This window comes from Montipora capricornis, chromosome 3 (genome assembly GCF_036669925.1).
Source record: "Montipora capricornis isolate CH-2021 chromosome 3, ASM3666992v2, whole genome shotgun sequence".
In the NCBI taxonomy this organism is placed as follows: Eukaryota; Metazoa; Cnidaria; class Anthozoa; order Scleractinia; family Acroporidae; genus Montipora; species Montipora capricornis.
Genome location: NC_090885.1, coordinates 30,138,044 through 30,152,371, shown reverse-complemented (window position 1 = coordinate 30,152,371; position 14,328 = coordinate 30,138,044). Strand labels below are relative to the sequence as shown.

General features: G+C 37.9%; 1 protein-coding gene across 9 annotated transcripts in view; it reads left to right on the top strand.

Annotated features, from left to right (window-relative positions):
* The first annotated feature begins 786 nt into the window (after positions 1-786).
* The window catches only part of LOC138042855 (zinc finger MIZ domain-containing protein 1-like), a 55,115-nt gene continuing 41,573 nt past the window's right edge, over positions 787-14,328 (top strand). For 2 of the 9 annotated variants that reach the window (XM_068888894.1, XM_068888889.1), the window contains exons 1-2: positions 7,259-7,417; positions 10,292-10,360. In XM_068888894.1, the coding sequence (XP_068744995.1) occupies positions 10,312-10,360 (49 nt within the window). In that variant the 5' untranslated portion in view covers positions 7,259-7,417; positions 10,292-10,311. Of the gene's footprint in view, positions 866-2,756; positions 2,900-7,133; positions 7,418-10,291; positions 10,361-13,401; positions 13,916-14,328 lie in introns of those variants that run through there. The other 7 variants (XM_068888893.1, XM_068888895.1, XM_068888892.1 and 4 more) reach the window with 7 other exon arrangements.

Genomic DNA, 14,328 nt, shown 5'->3' with positions numbered 1-14,328 from the left:
GCGTATTCATTCTCAAAGACGTCAAGCCGTCGACCGGCAAAACTCCTTTGTAAATCAAAGAAGCCAGCGGTCAAAACAATGTGAGGAGTAGGGGACTTTTGGATAAAATTAAATTTTGTTGCAACTTGCGTTCTCAACATACTTAATGTAGAGACAACGTATAAATCGGGTGTGCTGTGCGTCACTCAACTCTAGCCTTTCTTTTCGGTCAGTCCTTTTGGCTATTCTTTAAGGAGGGGTTCTTTTCTTTTTTCGTTTGTTAATTTGTTTGATTTTCTCAGTGATCGTCTTTGTCAAAGTCATGTGCACGTGTTCTGGTATGATACAAAAAGTGTCCTGTCAGCTCACACCTACTTTTTTTTTTATGTGGGTGCTGTATGAAACTTGAATATGTAAACCAAAGAGTGCACCAGCTACATTTTGGTTTGTTACAAGATTGCAAGGTCGATGTTGTACTTTTATGAAACATTCTCATATTTTTAGCGCTTTCGAACAAGTGTTCGGAAGGTCGTAGGTTCGACTCCTGCATAGGATTTTCGGCTCCGAGTATTCCCGAGTAACATCGATTCTTCAATTCATTCACCGCCGGCGGGGTTAACATTATCATCTCTTTCAATACAATTCCTAAAACCGCTAAATTATCCCATTGTGGTTTCTGCTGCACCTAATTTACATTGAAAAGGGAATAAAATTTATACACAATCGGCCTCAGTAAAGGCATTGGTGGAAACACCAACGGGACACAAATATTTCTGACCCATTTCGCACCGGTTTGATTCCTTTCCAGGTGATCGTCTCTAAGTTGTCTAATTGTACGCCGAAAAGTCGGAGTAATTTACACATGCGACTTCCAGCATACGCTCAGGTACGTGTAAATCATTCAATTAATTATCAATATCAGCGGTTAATATTTCCTTCATTCGCAAACACTTTTAAGCTACTAGATATGTGTTTTACTTTTTCAAAACTCTTAATAGAATACCATAAATTAGTACCGACTTTTCGAGTCAAATTTTTAGAAATAAAACGCGGGCAAAAATTCATATCCAAGCACGTGGACAGCGGATTTTACAATGAGACAAGTTAAATTTTCAGACGATTACGGACGAAACTCTTACTCTCCGTATAAACTTTATTGTTGTAAGAGAACACAATTCTGGTTCGCTCTGCAAACTGAATACGTTAGCGCTAAAATGGGGATATGCAAATATCAAACTATACTATTATCCCATCTCTAAAATTCAGTCCTCTTGAGAGCCCGGCTTGACAAGCACTGATCAACGGAACAAGAAACTACCTTGCAGTTAGGTTTTAGGAAAAAACTCCTTTCAGTCGAAATGTTACACCATTTTCTGTGTACGTTGGCGGCAAGCTGTTAAATAATCTGTAAACGTGGCAAATGCAAAACTCTATTTCCGGGTTTTTGTCCAACATTCTTTTTCTGATTAATACCTATTTTATGAATGCAAAAAGTAGTAGATTCTCTGTGCCAAGTTTGAGCTACTTTTGTCACGACTCACACTGTATATTTACAATACCCAACAAACTACATTGTTGATGTGAGATTATATGGAGGCCGAGAGTAAACAAAGGGGCAAAATTATTTAGTCGTAATTAGCACTAGCTGTTTCTTAAAGTACTATACAGACCTTAGATTACAGAACAAATTTACGAATGTTTAATTAGGAATACTGACTTGTTTCCATATGTAAGAACGTTGCTAAAGTTTTCGATTTACTAAAGGAGAATATTGCAGAGAAGTTGTGGAGAAGTCGATTGCAATTTCCTCATCGAAATGATAAAGTAAATGCTGGAGGTGGCTAAGACCTTTTTCTGTAAAGTATCTCGCCAGGAAACGAGAGATTTTTTAGATAAACAAACGATCTGTGGTTCATCAGGAACCAAAAAGTGTTGGTCAATCAGGGTATTGGTCAGATTTTAATTTTTTTTTTCTTTTTTACTATCGTCGTAGTCAATCTAAACGTTCATGCTGACACAGCAACGGTTTTTTATTCCCAGTAGCACTATCATATCTATCTCCTGGGTAAGATATTGCATGTAGGAAACGCACCGTAGGAATTGGTCATACATGGAAAAGAAACCACGAATCACGGTCGGGCAGAATAAGTATATCATATTGAAGATATGATTTTTTAATCCTCAACCTTGCTTGTTAATACCTGTCTCATCTAACAACTGAGTTCCTTATGCCGAAAAAAGGGAACGCGCAAAATTGACATCAAAATTACTGCTTTCTCTGTGCTGTTTCTTGCTGATTCGCCTTGAGCATTGGATCATCCTCTGTCCACAAAAGGGGCTTTTTCCAATCCGTTATGGTGCACTGACAGTTTGACTGCGTAAACATGGGTTGATATCGACCCGAATGCCATGACCGAAAAGTTAACAGGCTGGAACTGAAGCATTCAAGTAATCATGTAAGTGCTGAGCAATTGGCCTTGAATTATACTGTGGAAAGTGAGATAAGGATCTTCGGGGCAAATGAAATATTCAGTGAACACAGGAATAGATAATTACTTTAAGTACCGACTTATTTCTGGCCTTGCACCAACTTGAAAAAAAAAACTTTTAACTCATTAGCAATGAGTGAAGATTGAAACGATTATATTCTCAGAGACAATATCAATCAAGCGTTGATTCTCCGCTCTTTCGATGTCTCTGAAAGGTTATTTCATTAAGGTCTTTGTTCATTGGTTGTTGGCTTAACAATTAAGAATGGTAGGTTCTAAACAAAAGAATTGCCTTGTATATTAACGCTGAAGTTCGAAATGTTGGTATCGTCACAAGGGGAGGAGAAGTTTGATTTTATGTGATTATTAGAAGATTAATTCGATCTTGTTCATCGCTGATGTCTTTGAAATGCTTGGTTAGCTCGCCAAAGGTAAGAGAGATTTTGATGTCAAAAGCCTTTTAATATCACCTGGTAAATGTAAATTATAAGCGAGTTACACTTTATTCCTGAGTGACTGAGTGTTTAAATTGAGATAAATCGTCCGCACAACTCCTAATAGTTTTGAAATCAACTGATTCAGAGTTGTCCTTAAACATTTTGAGTGTTTTGAAACTATCTGTGATTACAAAAGGATATGCTTTGACCCCAGAAATCACAGTGAGCCTGGCGAATTGAGGACTTTTTTGAGCTGCGCGGCATATTCGCTTCGATTGCGAGGCAGTTAAAAGACATCCAAAAGGACTTTCTAGTTCTAATACTTAAGATTTGACAGCATGACCCAGTTTTCAACACAGTTCTCAGATCTTTAAACAAAATGGGCTCCTTTTGGTTGAGTTTATTTCAAAGGGCAAGTTGATTTACTATTCGAACTAGCACTGACGCATCAGTCAATTTAAACAAAAGATCATTTCCTGTTCGCATACTAATAAGTACCCCATGTATATATTCTGAGTTAATATAAAACACTTTGAAATCTGTGACTATTTTGAAGTGAACACAAGCTTTAGTGTCAACAACTCCGAAATCTTGTTCGGTCTTGTCCCCGGGTAAATTGTCCTCCGCCTACGTTGACAAGTGCGCAATTAAAATAACCGCAGTATTCTTCAACTAAACCTGTCGAAACACTGGCTGTTACAAAGCCGAGCTGAGTTTAGTACATTCTTTAAAAATCTAGTCTCGCCAAATAAGTCAAGCAATGTCAAGAGGAAAAGTATAAATTCTAACTATTTTTCTGTAAGACTTACTAAGGGCTACTAAAAATATGGCGAGAGAAGTTTGCATAGTGCTTTTTAGTGCCTTGCCGTCATTGGCCGTCTTTACACTAGAGACGCATATTCCGTCCAGTCGAATTATGCGTCTCTCATGTTATCCGTCCTGTGTAAAGGCGGGACGAACTATATGAGACGCATAATTCGTCTTGGACAAACTTGGGCAAACATTTTTTCTGCGTTTGTTAAATCCGTCTAGTATAAAGACGGGCACTAGACGCATAATGCGTCTGGACGAACTTTCCAGTTTAGTGCGTCTTCGAAGACGCACGTAAGTATAATCTTCGTCCAGACGCATGCGTCTTGCGGCCGTCTTTATACTAGACGAATTTAACAGACGCAGAAAAAATGTTTGCCCAAGTTCGTCCCAGACGAATTATGCGTCTCTAGTATAAAGACAAATTTCAATGCTTGTGCATATTTTTCAAACTATTTGACAACTACAAGTATTATGATACGGGGTAAAGACACCACTGAAGAAATTCAGTAGTTTCGTTTAGTAGTTTAAACTTGCCGATGAAGCGAAACGTCGTGTATATGTGAAACAAACCAGTTTAAAACGATAAAACTCTCAGAAGTAGTGTATCATATATGTCGTAGAAGTTTATTAATTCGAAGCTTCCAATCCCAAAGCAGGCAGGAAGAGAAACTGGAGAAGACACTATGCGATACATTGGCGCTATCCATCGGAAATACCTGCAAGCTTGCTTCCAGTCTTCCAGTTATCCGTATTTTTAAGCTTAAAGCCTCGAGCCACCTTCTATAAAATGTACAATTGTCTCAGGAAGAATCGAGTCATAGTCGAAAGCTGCATCCGTCTTTAAATGTAGCAAAAAATTGTCAAAAGAAGGTATCTTTTTCCTCATTATCTATGATTGAATTATTCGCCCCTCCATATTGAATACTAGGAAAGGCCTTCCAAGTTGTTTTCACACTTTGAATTGTTACTCCACAGGCGCCCAAGCTCAGTGTGAGGAAATGCGTACAAAAATATAAGGATTTGAGTGGGAATCCCGATAAAAGACCTGAGAAGAAAATTTTACGGAAAAATTCGCAATTAAAAAGCCTGACCTTATTGCCATTGTGGGTCGCTTCCTTCCTGTGTGTTTTTTTCCAGATTCGACACTAGTTGAGCCATTATCAGTTCCTCGGTTGACAACGGTTGTAGTATTTTACTATACGCGATTTGATTTCCTCTTTCGTACCAAAAAACGCAAGCTTGTTAAACGAGAGGACACTGGACAACACAGTTGCCGTAATGCAGGCTGATTCGCGACGTGGACTCAGTGGATTCCACCATTTAAGATCTTGTGAGCAGTGAGTGTAGATTAGTTCAGACAAGGTTCCATTCCCTGAGATTCTTTCCCTTGCTGTCACTGTTGTTTTTTGGTGGACAAGCATTAAACTGTAGCAACGCGGACTTCTCAACCAACTGATAGTACTCTGCCAGAAATGATTAGTCTTGTTCACTTCCTTGACAGCCCTGCAAGAAAACTGATTATTAATTTTCAAGTCAGACGAGATTAGTCTCATATTTCATTGTGACAATATCGTCACCATTCATCTTCGATTGATAAGTCTGTCAGGAAGATGCGCACCAGGCTAAACAAAGTCGACGATTGAACCAACAATGTAAGAACGTATTATTGCAAAATGACTTCGACTTTCTTCCTTGATATTTTATGTAGTTATAGCAGGCTCATTTTTTTTTTTTTTTTTTTTGGTAAACGGGTGTCGCATGGTTTTCTCCCAACAGGTTTTTTCCAGCTTTTTCGGTCCAGTTTTTAATAGCGGCATCAACATTCAGACAGAAATTTGAGATGCGACGTTTCTCAAACTAACTAGTTGAGACTTGAATGATATTAATGGGATTGATTTTTTAATTGATTGATTTATTTCATTTATTTATTTATTTATTTATTTATAAAAATATTATTTTGAGAAAAAATGTCAGTTTTTTGCCATGCAAATGCTCTTTGAAAATGGCGTCGAAGTAAGACTTGGAAGTAGTCGTTAGTGAGAACTGAGAAAAATTAAGTATTTTCCTGGCATTAGTGATTGGTTTCAGAACTATTCGCTTTGTATTGGCCGGAGAGAAACTTCTTTTGATTTTAATTAGCGTCCAATTTGCCAAACAACCCGTTTGAAGCCCCTCTCCGGCGGATGTTAATGCTATCAACGCATTTAAAACATAGAGAACGTTTACTTCTAAATATCTCCTTTTTTGAAAAAAAAATCTGTCTTAAACGATAAGTTGGTTGCGTCGTAAAACCAGAAAAATTTTGGGGGAACTCGAAAAAATCCGATAGGGACAAAAGCCGAGGAGGATGACAGCCCTGAGATCTGCTTATTTATAAGAAAAGCCAAATCCGATTAAATTACTTTACTATTCATTCAAATTATTTTCAGAGCTCTGAAGTTCATCTGCAGTAACGTGGCGTGGCATGACCTCTGTGTACTTACTATCTTGAATCTGATTGGACGAGGGCTTGGAATTAATTCCGGCTGGAAATAACGCAAGGAACAGATTACTGAAGAATTTCAATAATCTGACCGTTACGCGGAACTCTCACTATTGACCAAGAGCGTCAAAATTGATATGTATATTTTTCCTTGCTTAAAAAAGAATAATTTATCACGAAAACAATGCATAATTAGGCATCGGTTTTCGGTCTCATATTTCACTTATCTCAACCTTGATTATTTCATTTATCAGGAAAAACTCATCCAATGATTGTTTATTAGTGGACTACCTAAACACTATAATGGGGAGAACATTAGTTATTATTTGATGAGATCTAAGCCAATCAAAAAGCAGAGACTGGTATGTTTTTATATGATGTATGAATAATTGTTTTGTAATATTCACATACATCACAAACGAAAACGACTTGTATGTCAACTTCACATTAGGATGGCCAAAATTTGTCCAAAATCAAATAATCAAGCAAGAGTTGATACTATTGACTTTTGACTTTTATGAGGCAATGATAGCTTTTTCGTTTCAACAATTTGCAGGATAAGAAACGTTAGCTACTATCTTGATCATCATTTAAAATGAGAAAAACGAATTTGTCTTTCCGCTTTGTATGTGTAATTTAGAGACCCTTCAATAATTGAATTTTTTGTGTCTATTTATTTTGCTTTATTTTTTGCCACACGAGACGAGAATCACATACGCACGGAATGCCAGAGCTACTATTATTAAAGCTTTTCATCTCAGATGCAAGAGCGAAAGTGGTTTTTGTCAGAAATAATATCAAGAGAGCCTTTTTTCATCCATTTCGTGTGCCACCGGTTAAATGATTACAGCGCCAGCTGCATCTTAGGAAATTAAGAAAATCCCACCCACTTTCTTTGCAGAAAATTTAAACGCTCTCTTTTTCAATCAGCATAACACATGAACACGTCTCGGCTATGGATTATCATTGGCCGCTTGTGGCAAATGTTCATTTCTAATGTAAATATATCGGGTGGTGCAGTTTTGGGTCATAAAATCTGAACGTTGCTAAGTGAAGAGCGCTAACCAGACGCATTTATCTGTCGCCACGTTTTCAAGCCTACTTTATCCTTGAAATTCTAACTTCTACATCTGAGAACTGATGCGGCAAGTTACCATTGCCTGAAAGGATACGTGCCGGCCATTTTCTTCAGACGAATAACTTCAGCAGGAGTTGAGGCTAGTCGACCAAACATGCATACGACAAGTTTGTTTTTTTTTTAACTGTCATTTGAAGCGGTAGTATTTCTATTTTACAAATTATGTGTGACAACAATGGGGTTTCGAACAGTTTGATGAATTTATACTCGTATTCAGTAATCTGCTACGCTTTTTCAACAAAGAAACAATCTACTTATCTCTTTTTTATCATGTTTTGGCCTACACCGTCTCGCTAACGTTAGAAAGGTACCTGTCTGGTGTTGAAACCAGTTTCTCGGTTTAATATTTCTTTTGTTACTTGTCTTCTAGTTAAGGTGACGTAGAGAAGCGTTTTATCACTGTCTTTAGAACGAATTTAGGGCCTCTTCTTATGAACCCGGTTCGCCGGCCTAGCCTGCCGGTTTCCGAGATATCGCTTCACCTCTGTTAAAATCCTTTGTAAATTTTTCGATGTGTTCATATGAGAGGCGGGCTGGCTCGGTTGCCGAGATCTCGGTTTTTGCAACCGGGATCTCGGTAAGCGGGCTGGAAATTTTTCTATATGTGCACTTCAGCTCGGTTACCTGGAGGAAAATATTACAATGTATTTTCGTGATAGAGCTGACATTACCGAGTTTTTACTTCTCCTTTTTTCGATGATCAAGCTCGGAATAGTTTCTCTTGATTGTGAACATAAAGTTAGACGAATATTGAATTTGCTTGAACAAAGAAAACCGAGAAATTCTTGTTTGTTCAGTTAGCTTTCTCTCCCGAATGGTCGTGTAACGATGTACTTTTCCTTTCGGAAACCGGGCGGAAAGTTGTCATATGAACAGAAAACAATTTCATCCCGGTCAGTACCGAGCCAGCCCGATCAACCGGGATCATGTGAAGGGGCCCTTAGAATCAAACGCGGTTAGCGACACAACTTCTGAAAATAATATTCAATCTCATCCTCCGAATGAAGCAAAAGAAAAATCAGAATCATGATGATGGTTTTCACAAGAAGCACTTTTAAATAGTGCGTACTTGGTGTTACCGTTTTATCAGTATCCAGTTTATAAGACGAGAAAAGTAACAAAAGGATTTCATTTTTATCTTTTCCTTTCGGGATGGAGTGGAAAATCCCGGAAAGGTGCTACAGTCTTTCAAAACAGAAACAAAATTGCAAATGTGAGCTTTACATTTGGTCTATACATGCGACATAATCCTTTGTGTCCTTGCATTGTCAATCAAGTGTGTTTTTTGCAAAAGAATTACTTCCTCATTGGCTGAAACGAGGTTAATAAGTTCACCTATTCCATAAACATGACGATTAATTTCAAATGGCAATGAAAAAGAAATCAAGAAATGGATTCCTCTCCGTGGCTTGGAATTATAAGCATCATTCATCAACTAATAATTAATTCTATGCTCCGTGGGAGTTACGGCACTAAAAATTTGTTTACTCCCAAAAAAGGGCTTTTGATGCCGTATAATTAGAACTGCAGAACCGAGACGAAAAAAATATTGTAATTTATAGTGTGAAAAGTTGTTTACATTGTTTAAACAATTAGCCGCAGGGCTTTAAATACGAAATCTTCGAGAATTTTTATTTTGATCATTTGCGGGGCTTTTGAAAAACTGCTGTTTCTGCAGTTTGATTTCTTGACGATTTTGATGACATTAGAGAAGATGTATTTATGGTGTGGTCGTATAGTTTATCTTCGTGTTTGCGAATTCCAGTTATTTGAGGCGAATCAAAACGAGAGTCTGGTTAAGTGTATTATTCTCCCTTGTTATGATGAGCATAAAAACTGAGCTATGATCTGACATTTTCTTTGCAAATGTTTGACAGTTTCAGACTGCTAAATGAACAATTACCTCAATGTGCGGGTCAAGCCACCTTACACATGTTTATTTCATGGCAATGCACTCTTTCTAATAAGAACATTTTTATGTTATAATATCGTTTGGCTGAGATAAACCAAAATTTACGAGCATGCTAAGAACGCACCCCGGAGTACAGAGTAAACACAACAAAGCTGAGACTCAGTAACCTTTTTAATTTGCTCATTTTATGTTTTGTTCTGTTTTATTGTGTTTTTTGCTTTTTGGATGCACCTCGTCCTCTTTGAATTTAAGAACGTTCTCATTTTTCAAATAGCAAAGCAACAAACTGATGTGAAATTCCGAGCTCAAAAGTAGATTGTCTCACGAAGAGCAGGGGCTGGTGTAATAGTTGTTTTGGCGACAAAGTAAACAACGTCACCTGAATCCGAGTTTATTTAGCACTGCATTTTTAAAATTTATTTCATCGGCTCGTGTATCCCCCAAAGTTACGGAAAGAAACAATTGCATGTTGCATTGGATTACCGATCAAGGGACCCAAAACGCGCGAGTGTTTGTATATCCATTGTACTTATGTAGTAAAATCACCCACGGAATTTGTCAGGTTTATTCAAAGTCTGAAAGCTACTCATCCACCTCAATATGTTTTTGCCGTTGTTCAATCGTATAATTGATCCCAAGAAAGAATATTTATCGTAAAACGGACAGTTCGCATATTTTTTCGTAAGAAATTGTGGAAAATCTTTAAAAGTGTAAAATGAGCGAAAGTGAGACTGAGGATTTGCGATGCAAACACTTCACGCCGAAAAACCAGTTCAACATATTTTAATTGGGACGTGCTGAAACGTTTGAGTTCAAATAATCGACGACATTTATAGGAACGCCACAAATTTAAACTTTATGTTGACAAAAACAAAAACAAGAAGAGAAGAAACCTGTGAAACCAGAATTTTCAGCTGTTTGTAGTCCACGGTTAAATTGGTGTTATTTATGCATAAAACTCTTATAGCTTACCTGACAACGTAATCTATTTGTGCATTAATTAACAATGAAGGTAAATTTTCAAATTTACCCTTTTCCTAGGTTGGTGAACATCCTGTCGAATGGAGCTCGAATACATTGACTTGGAAACCACAGGTATAGCCAGCGCAGGTAAGAAACCAAATCAGTTATGAAACCGTCTAAAAAGGAAAAGGCATGGAAACAATCAATCCTCTCCCTGCTACAAAACCACGGCAAGTGTATTTAAATATTCGACTGATGTACGATGTCCCGGTGCAGAAATAATCTTTGTTGACTTATTCGTGAACCTCTGGGTGTGTTTTTCAATGTTTATGTATATTCTGATCACTCTTTTGTTTCACCCCACCGAAAAATACACTCGAAAATATTATGTGAGAGCCATACATGATAGGGCTACGAAAAGTTTGTAGCAGACATGACTGCTCCTGGATAGCGGCAAAGTTTGTTTGCAAGTAAATGAAATTCGCCTCAATTAACTTTCACGGAGGTGATATGATGTATATTTTGCGTGCGTTATTTTGCTTTTCGCGTCAAAAGGGCAAATCATCTGTCATAATCTGGGTCAAGTTACCAAGAAAATATCTTTGAAAATATCTTGCACTTCCAAAAATAAAACTATCTGCCTCTGTATGTTTTTCTCCGGCTACAGAAGGACTCGACCCATCGTTTTAGTTTGTCTTTTGTGTCAGAAGGAAATATTAATTGGAATTGGGAAGTTGACGAATCTCTCACAACTTACCTTACCTGGTTGGAAAAGATCTTGAATATTGCCCTTTACCAGAGGATTCCAGAATACGGTTTCGTATCCATTGCTATACGTAGACAGATCGCTTGTATTTTCGACGAATAACTTTGTTAAGGCTTAATTAAACACGAGAAGGAAGCTCAAAATATGACAACGGCTGCGAAATATAACATTGGCGGCAACCACCGTTGAAAACACATTTCTTATTTCTCTCAAGGATCAATACAGCCAGCAAAAGGTTCCTTTCACAATTCAAATATTCATTTCTATTGTTAGACATTATCAGAAGAACACTTTCTCTTCTGATTTCAGTTCTTCCATTTCAGACATTCTCCAAATACGGTATTTTATCAGCATAATATGGTTGATGAAATCATTGCTATATATTCTCTAAGAATGATCCTAGATTCAAGTTTTTGGGATAAAATAAATCGCCGAAAATTATTTTACACACAACAAGCTAACAAGTAAAAGCACAAAATAATTTTATGGTATTCAAATAAGCTGTTTTCGCGGTTTTTGCTGAGATGTCAGCTGTCCATATATAAAATTCGACCAAGTTTCTTGAGATTATAAAAAAATCGGCATTTACCAGACTTATAAAACAGACTTTCGCTCCACTATTTTTTAGCGAAAAACGCTTTAACAAGCTTAAGTAAGACTGAAAAAAGAAACAAACAAACAAAGAAAAAAGAATAGAAAAAGAAATGAAAAAAGAAAAGAAAATCGACGTGACCAATCTTGTCGAGTGATGCTGTTTCCAGACCTTTCGAGAAAGTCAACCGGAAACAATCAGCTGAAAAAGGTGGTTAATATCCGGGTATGACTAAACTTTCGCATTTAAGAAGCTTTATTCCAGGAAGGATGAGTGAATGAATGAATGAACGAACGAACGAACGAGTGAATGCATAAGAATGAATGATAGGAAGCGCCGACGTCGCTCAGCAACGAGGCAGGTATCCTGAAATTAACCTCACGTCAAATAACAGCGGATACGAAATATATTTAATGGGGCGAGTGAAAAACTAATAACGATTTCTACAATCATTCAACTCATAATTCAAACAAGGACACAATTGAGTATTGATAAAAGCAAAAGGAAAAAACAGCTCCAAGTTTTGACAAGATATCTTGAACCGGTCTTCCGCTTGCCTTCTTCAGAGCGGCATGTACTTCAGTGAAGAGAATCTTTAACGACTCTTTAACGTTGTCTAAAAGGAAAACAAATCTTATTATAAACGCACAATTAAAGTATCTTGAAAGGACTTTCCTGTTTTTTGCACCTTTGAGACCGTGAAGCTCAGTTGTGGTCAGTTGTCTTCGCTAAGACACTGTTTTGCAAATTTGTCAACGATCTTAAGTGAAAATTAGTGCGATTGTTTTATCGTTCTTCACTCTATGTGTTAAAGAATTTAAGGCATTTCTATGTTTATCAAACAATTGGCCGAGATCATAATGTTCGCGGAAGATTTATCCCCAAAGGACCCAGCGAATTGTTTTTCTTTGAACAAGAAGAGCATGAATATTCGATGGTCATGAAATATCGCACGATCGGCTGAGATACGTATTAGTACATGTGTTCAACTTCTTTTCAGTGTCTCCTTCATAACTTGAAAAACACTTTACACCTCTTTACGTCAAGTGAACTACCGAAAGAAAATCGATGGATGGAAAACGACTTCAAACGTGCCTCTTATCGGTCATGAAAGCAGGGAGTTTAGATCGTACGTGTTTCTGAGAAGCACATCGAAGACGTAACATCCTGTTTTTTTTGTGTGGGAGCAGAACATGAAAGGTGGGTAAGAGATCATTCTTGAACGGTGACAACGCCAGGTTTACTTTGCGTGATCATTACTATATTTATACCGAAATAATTGTCATGCCAGCCGTCAAGTTGCAGTGAATGCCGATGAATGATGCCAAACTGTCGTTGTCCCTTTGTTGACGGATTGTCAGGCCACAAGTACAAATGTATTCTATTTCTGCTATTAACCCTCCCACCCTTGAAATCAGTGACATTAGGATATTTTGTTAAACTGTTACAGGACATGTCGAAATCTGAGTGTTGATATGATCCGTGAAGATGACTGTTATAGCGTGCGATTTCCATTTGATGTTTGGTCCCTTTTGTGTCACGCTATCGAAGAATCTTAATCAAAAATTCGGATCACGCTTTTTGAGTTCATTGTTGACCAGTTAAGCGGCTTACGCCTGCGGCGATTGGTTGATCAATTTTTAACCTTTGTCCACGTCAATAGCCCCCTTGTTCGATTATTGTTTACCAATCTGTATACATCTTGTCCAATAAGGTTCCCTTCACGTGTGATCAATAAACATAATGGCAGTAAAACGTCAAGATTGTCATCACTAGTCTTGTTTCCGAGATACCGCGTACAAAATGCATGTCACGATCCTTGCAAAACTTGACAGTATTTGCGCCGATGGCATGTTTTTTTCACTCACACAGACTAAATTTGGTGTTTAGGTGAACTAATTTTTTCGCGGTGTTAGACGGAGTTTTCGGTGATTTGACCGGAAATTCTAAAGCGCGGGTGATTTCGTGTGTTGGCGGGTGATTGACAATGCGGTACATTTCAGGTGGCGCTTGATTGGTCGGGCAGCGACATCCAATCACTTCGATTGCATGTGTGTCGTTTAGAATGAAACTTGGCTTTTTGTCTGGGAAAGCCTGACCGGGCGAAGATCTTCGACTGTATATTGAGCGATTTTCAGGGATTCAGGCGAAAGTTTTGGTAATAATCACACATATCAAGATTCAGAGCATAACTGACAGCACGAAGAAGAAATTCTAAGGGGGAATGATGTGAACGAAAAGAAATTCTTCGTGCAAATAGAGACTTGCTTTCGGGAGAAATTCACCTCGTAAATTGGATCGAGACCTTCAATCCTGCTACATTTATAGCGTGATGGTGAATAACGTAAGTTTTTGTGTTTCTTCCCCTATACGTAATGATGTACAACTTATAACGGAATTAAGGCGGGCAATTTATTGTGTGGTGTAAGTTTAGACGGTTCCTAGCGCTTAAAATTTCCCGAAGGTTGGCGACCTGTTGTCTGATGTTGAGGCAATCGAAGTAGTCGCATTGGTCTTTGCGTGGCCGTACACTTGCCACCTTCTCGCTGTTCTTGCCATTTTCGATGAGTTTCTGGCATTGAAATTGTTATGCTATTGTGAGAGAACTATGACCTGTGTGCACGGTTAGTGAGACTTAAAACAAAGGTGTCAGTGCCCATGAACGACTGATTTCTAAATTTGCTTAGGATTGTGCTTCGTTCTTGACATCGAATGGAATTACTAGATATCTCGCGCTATTAAACGGTTTTATTCGTC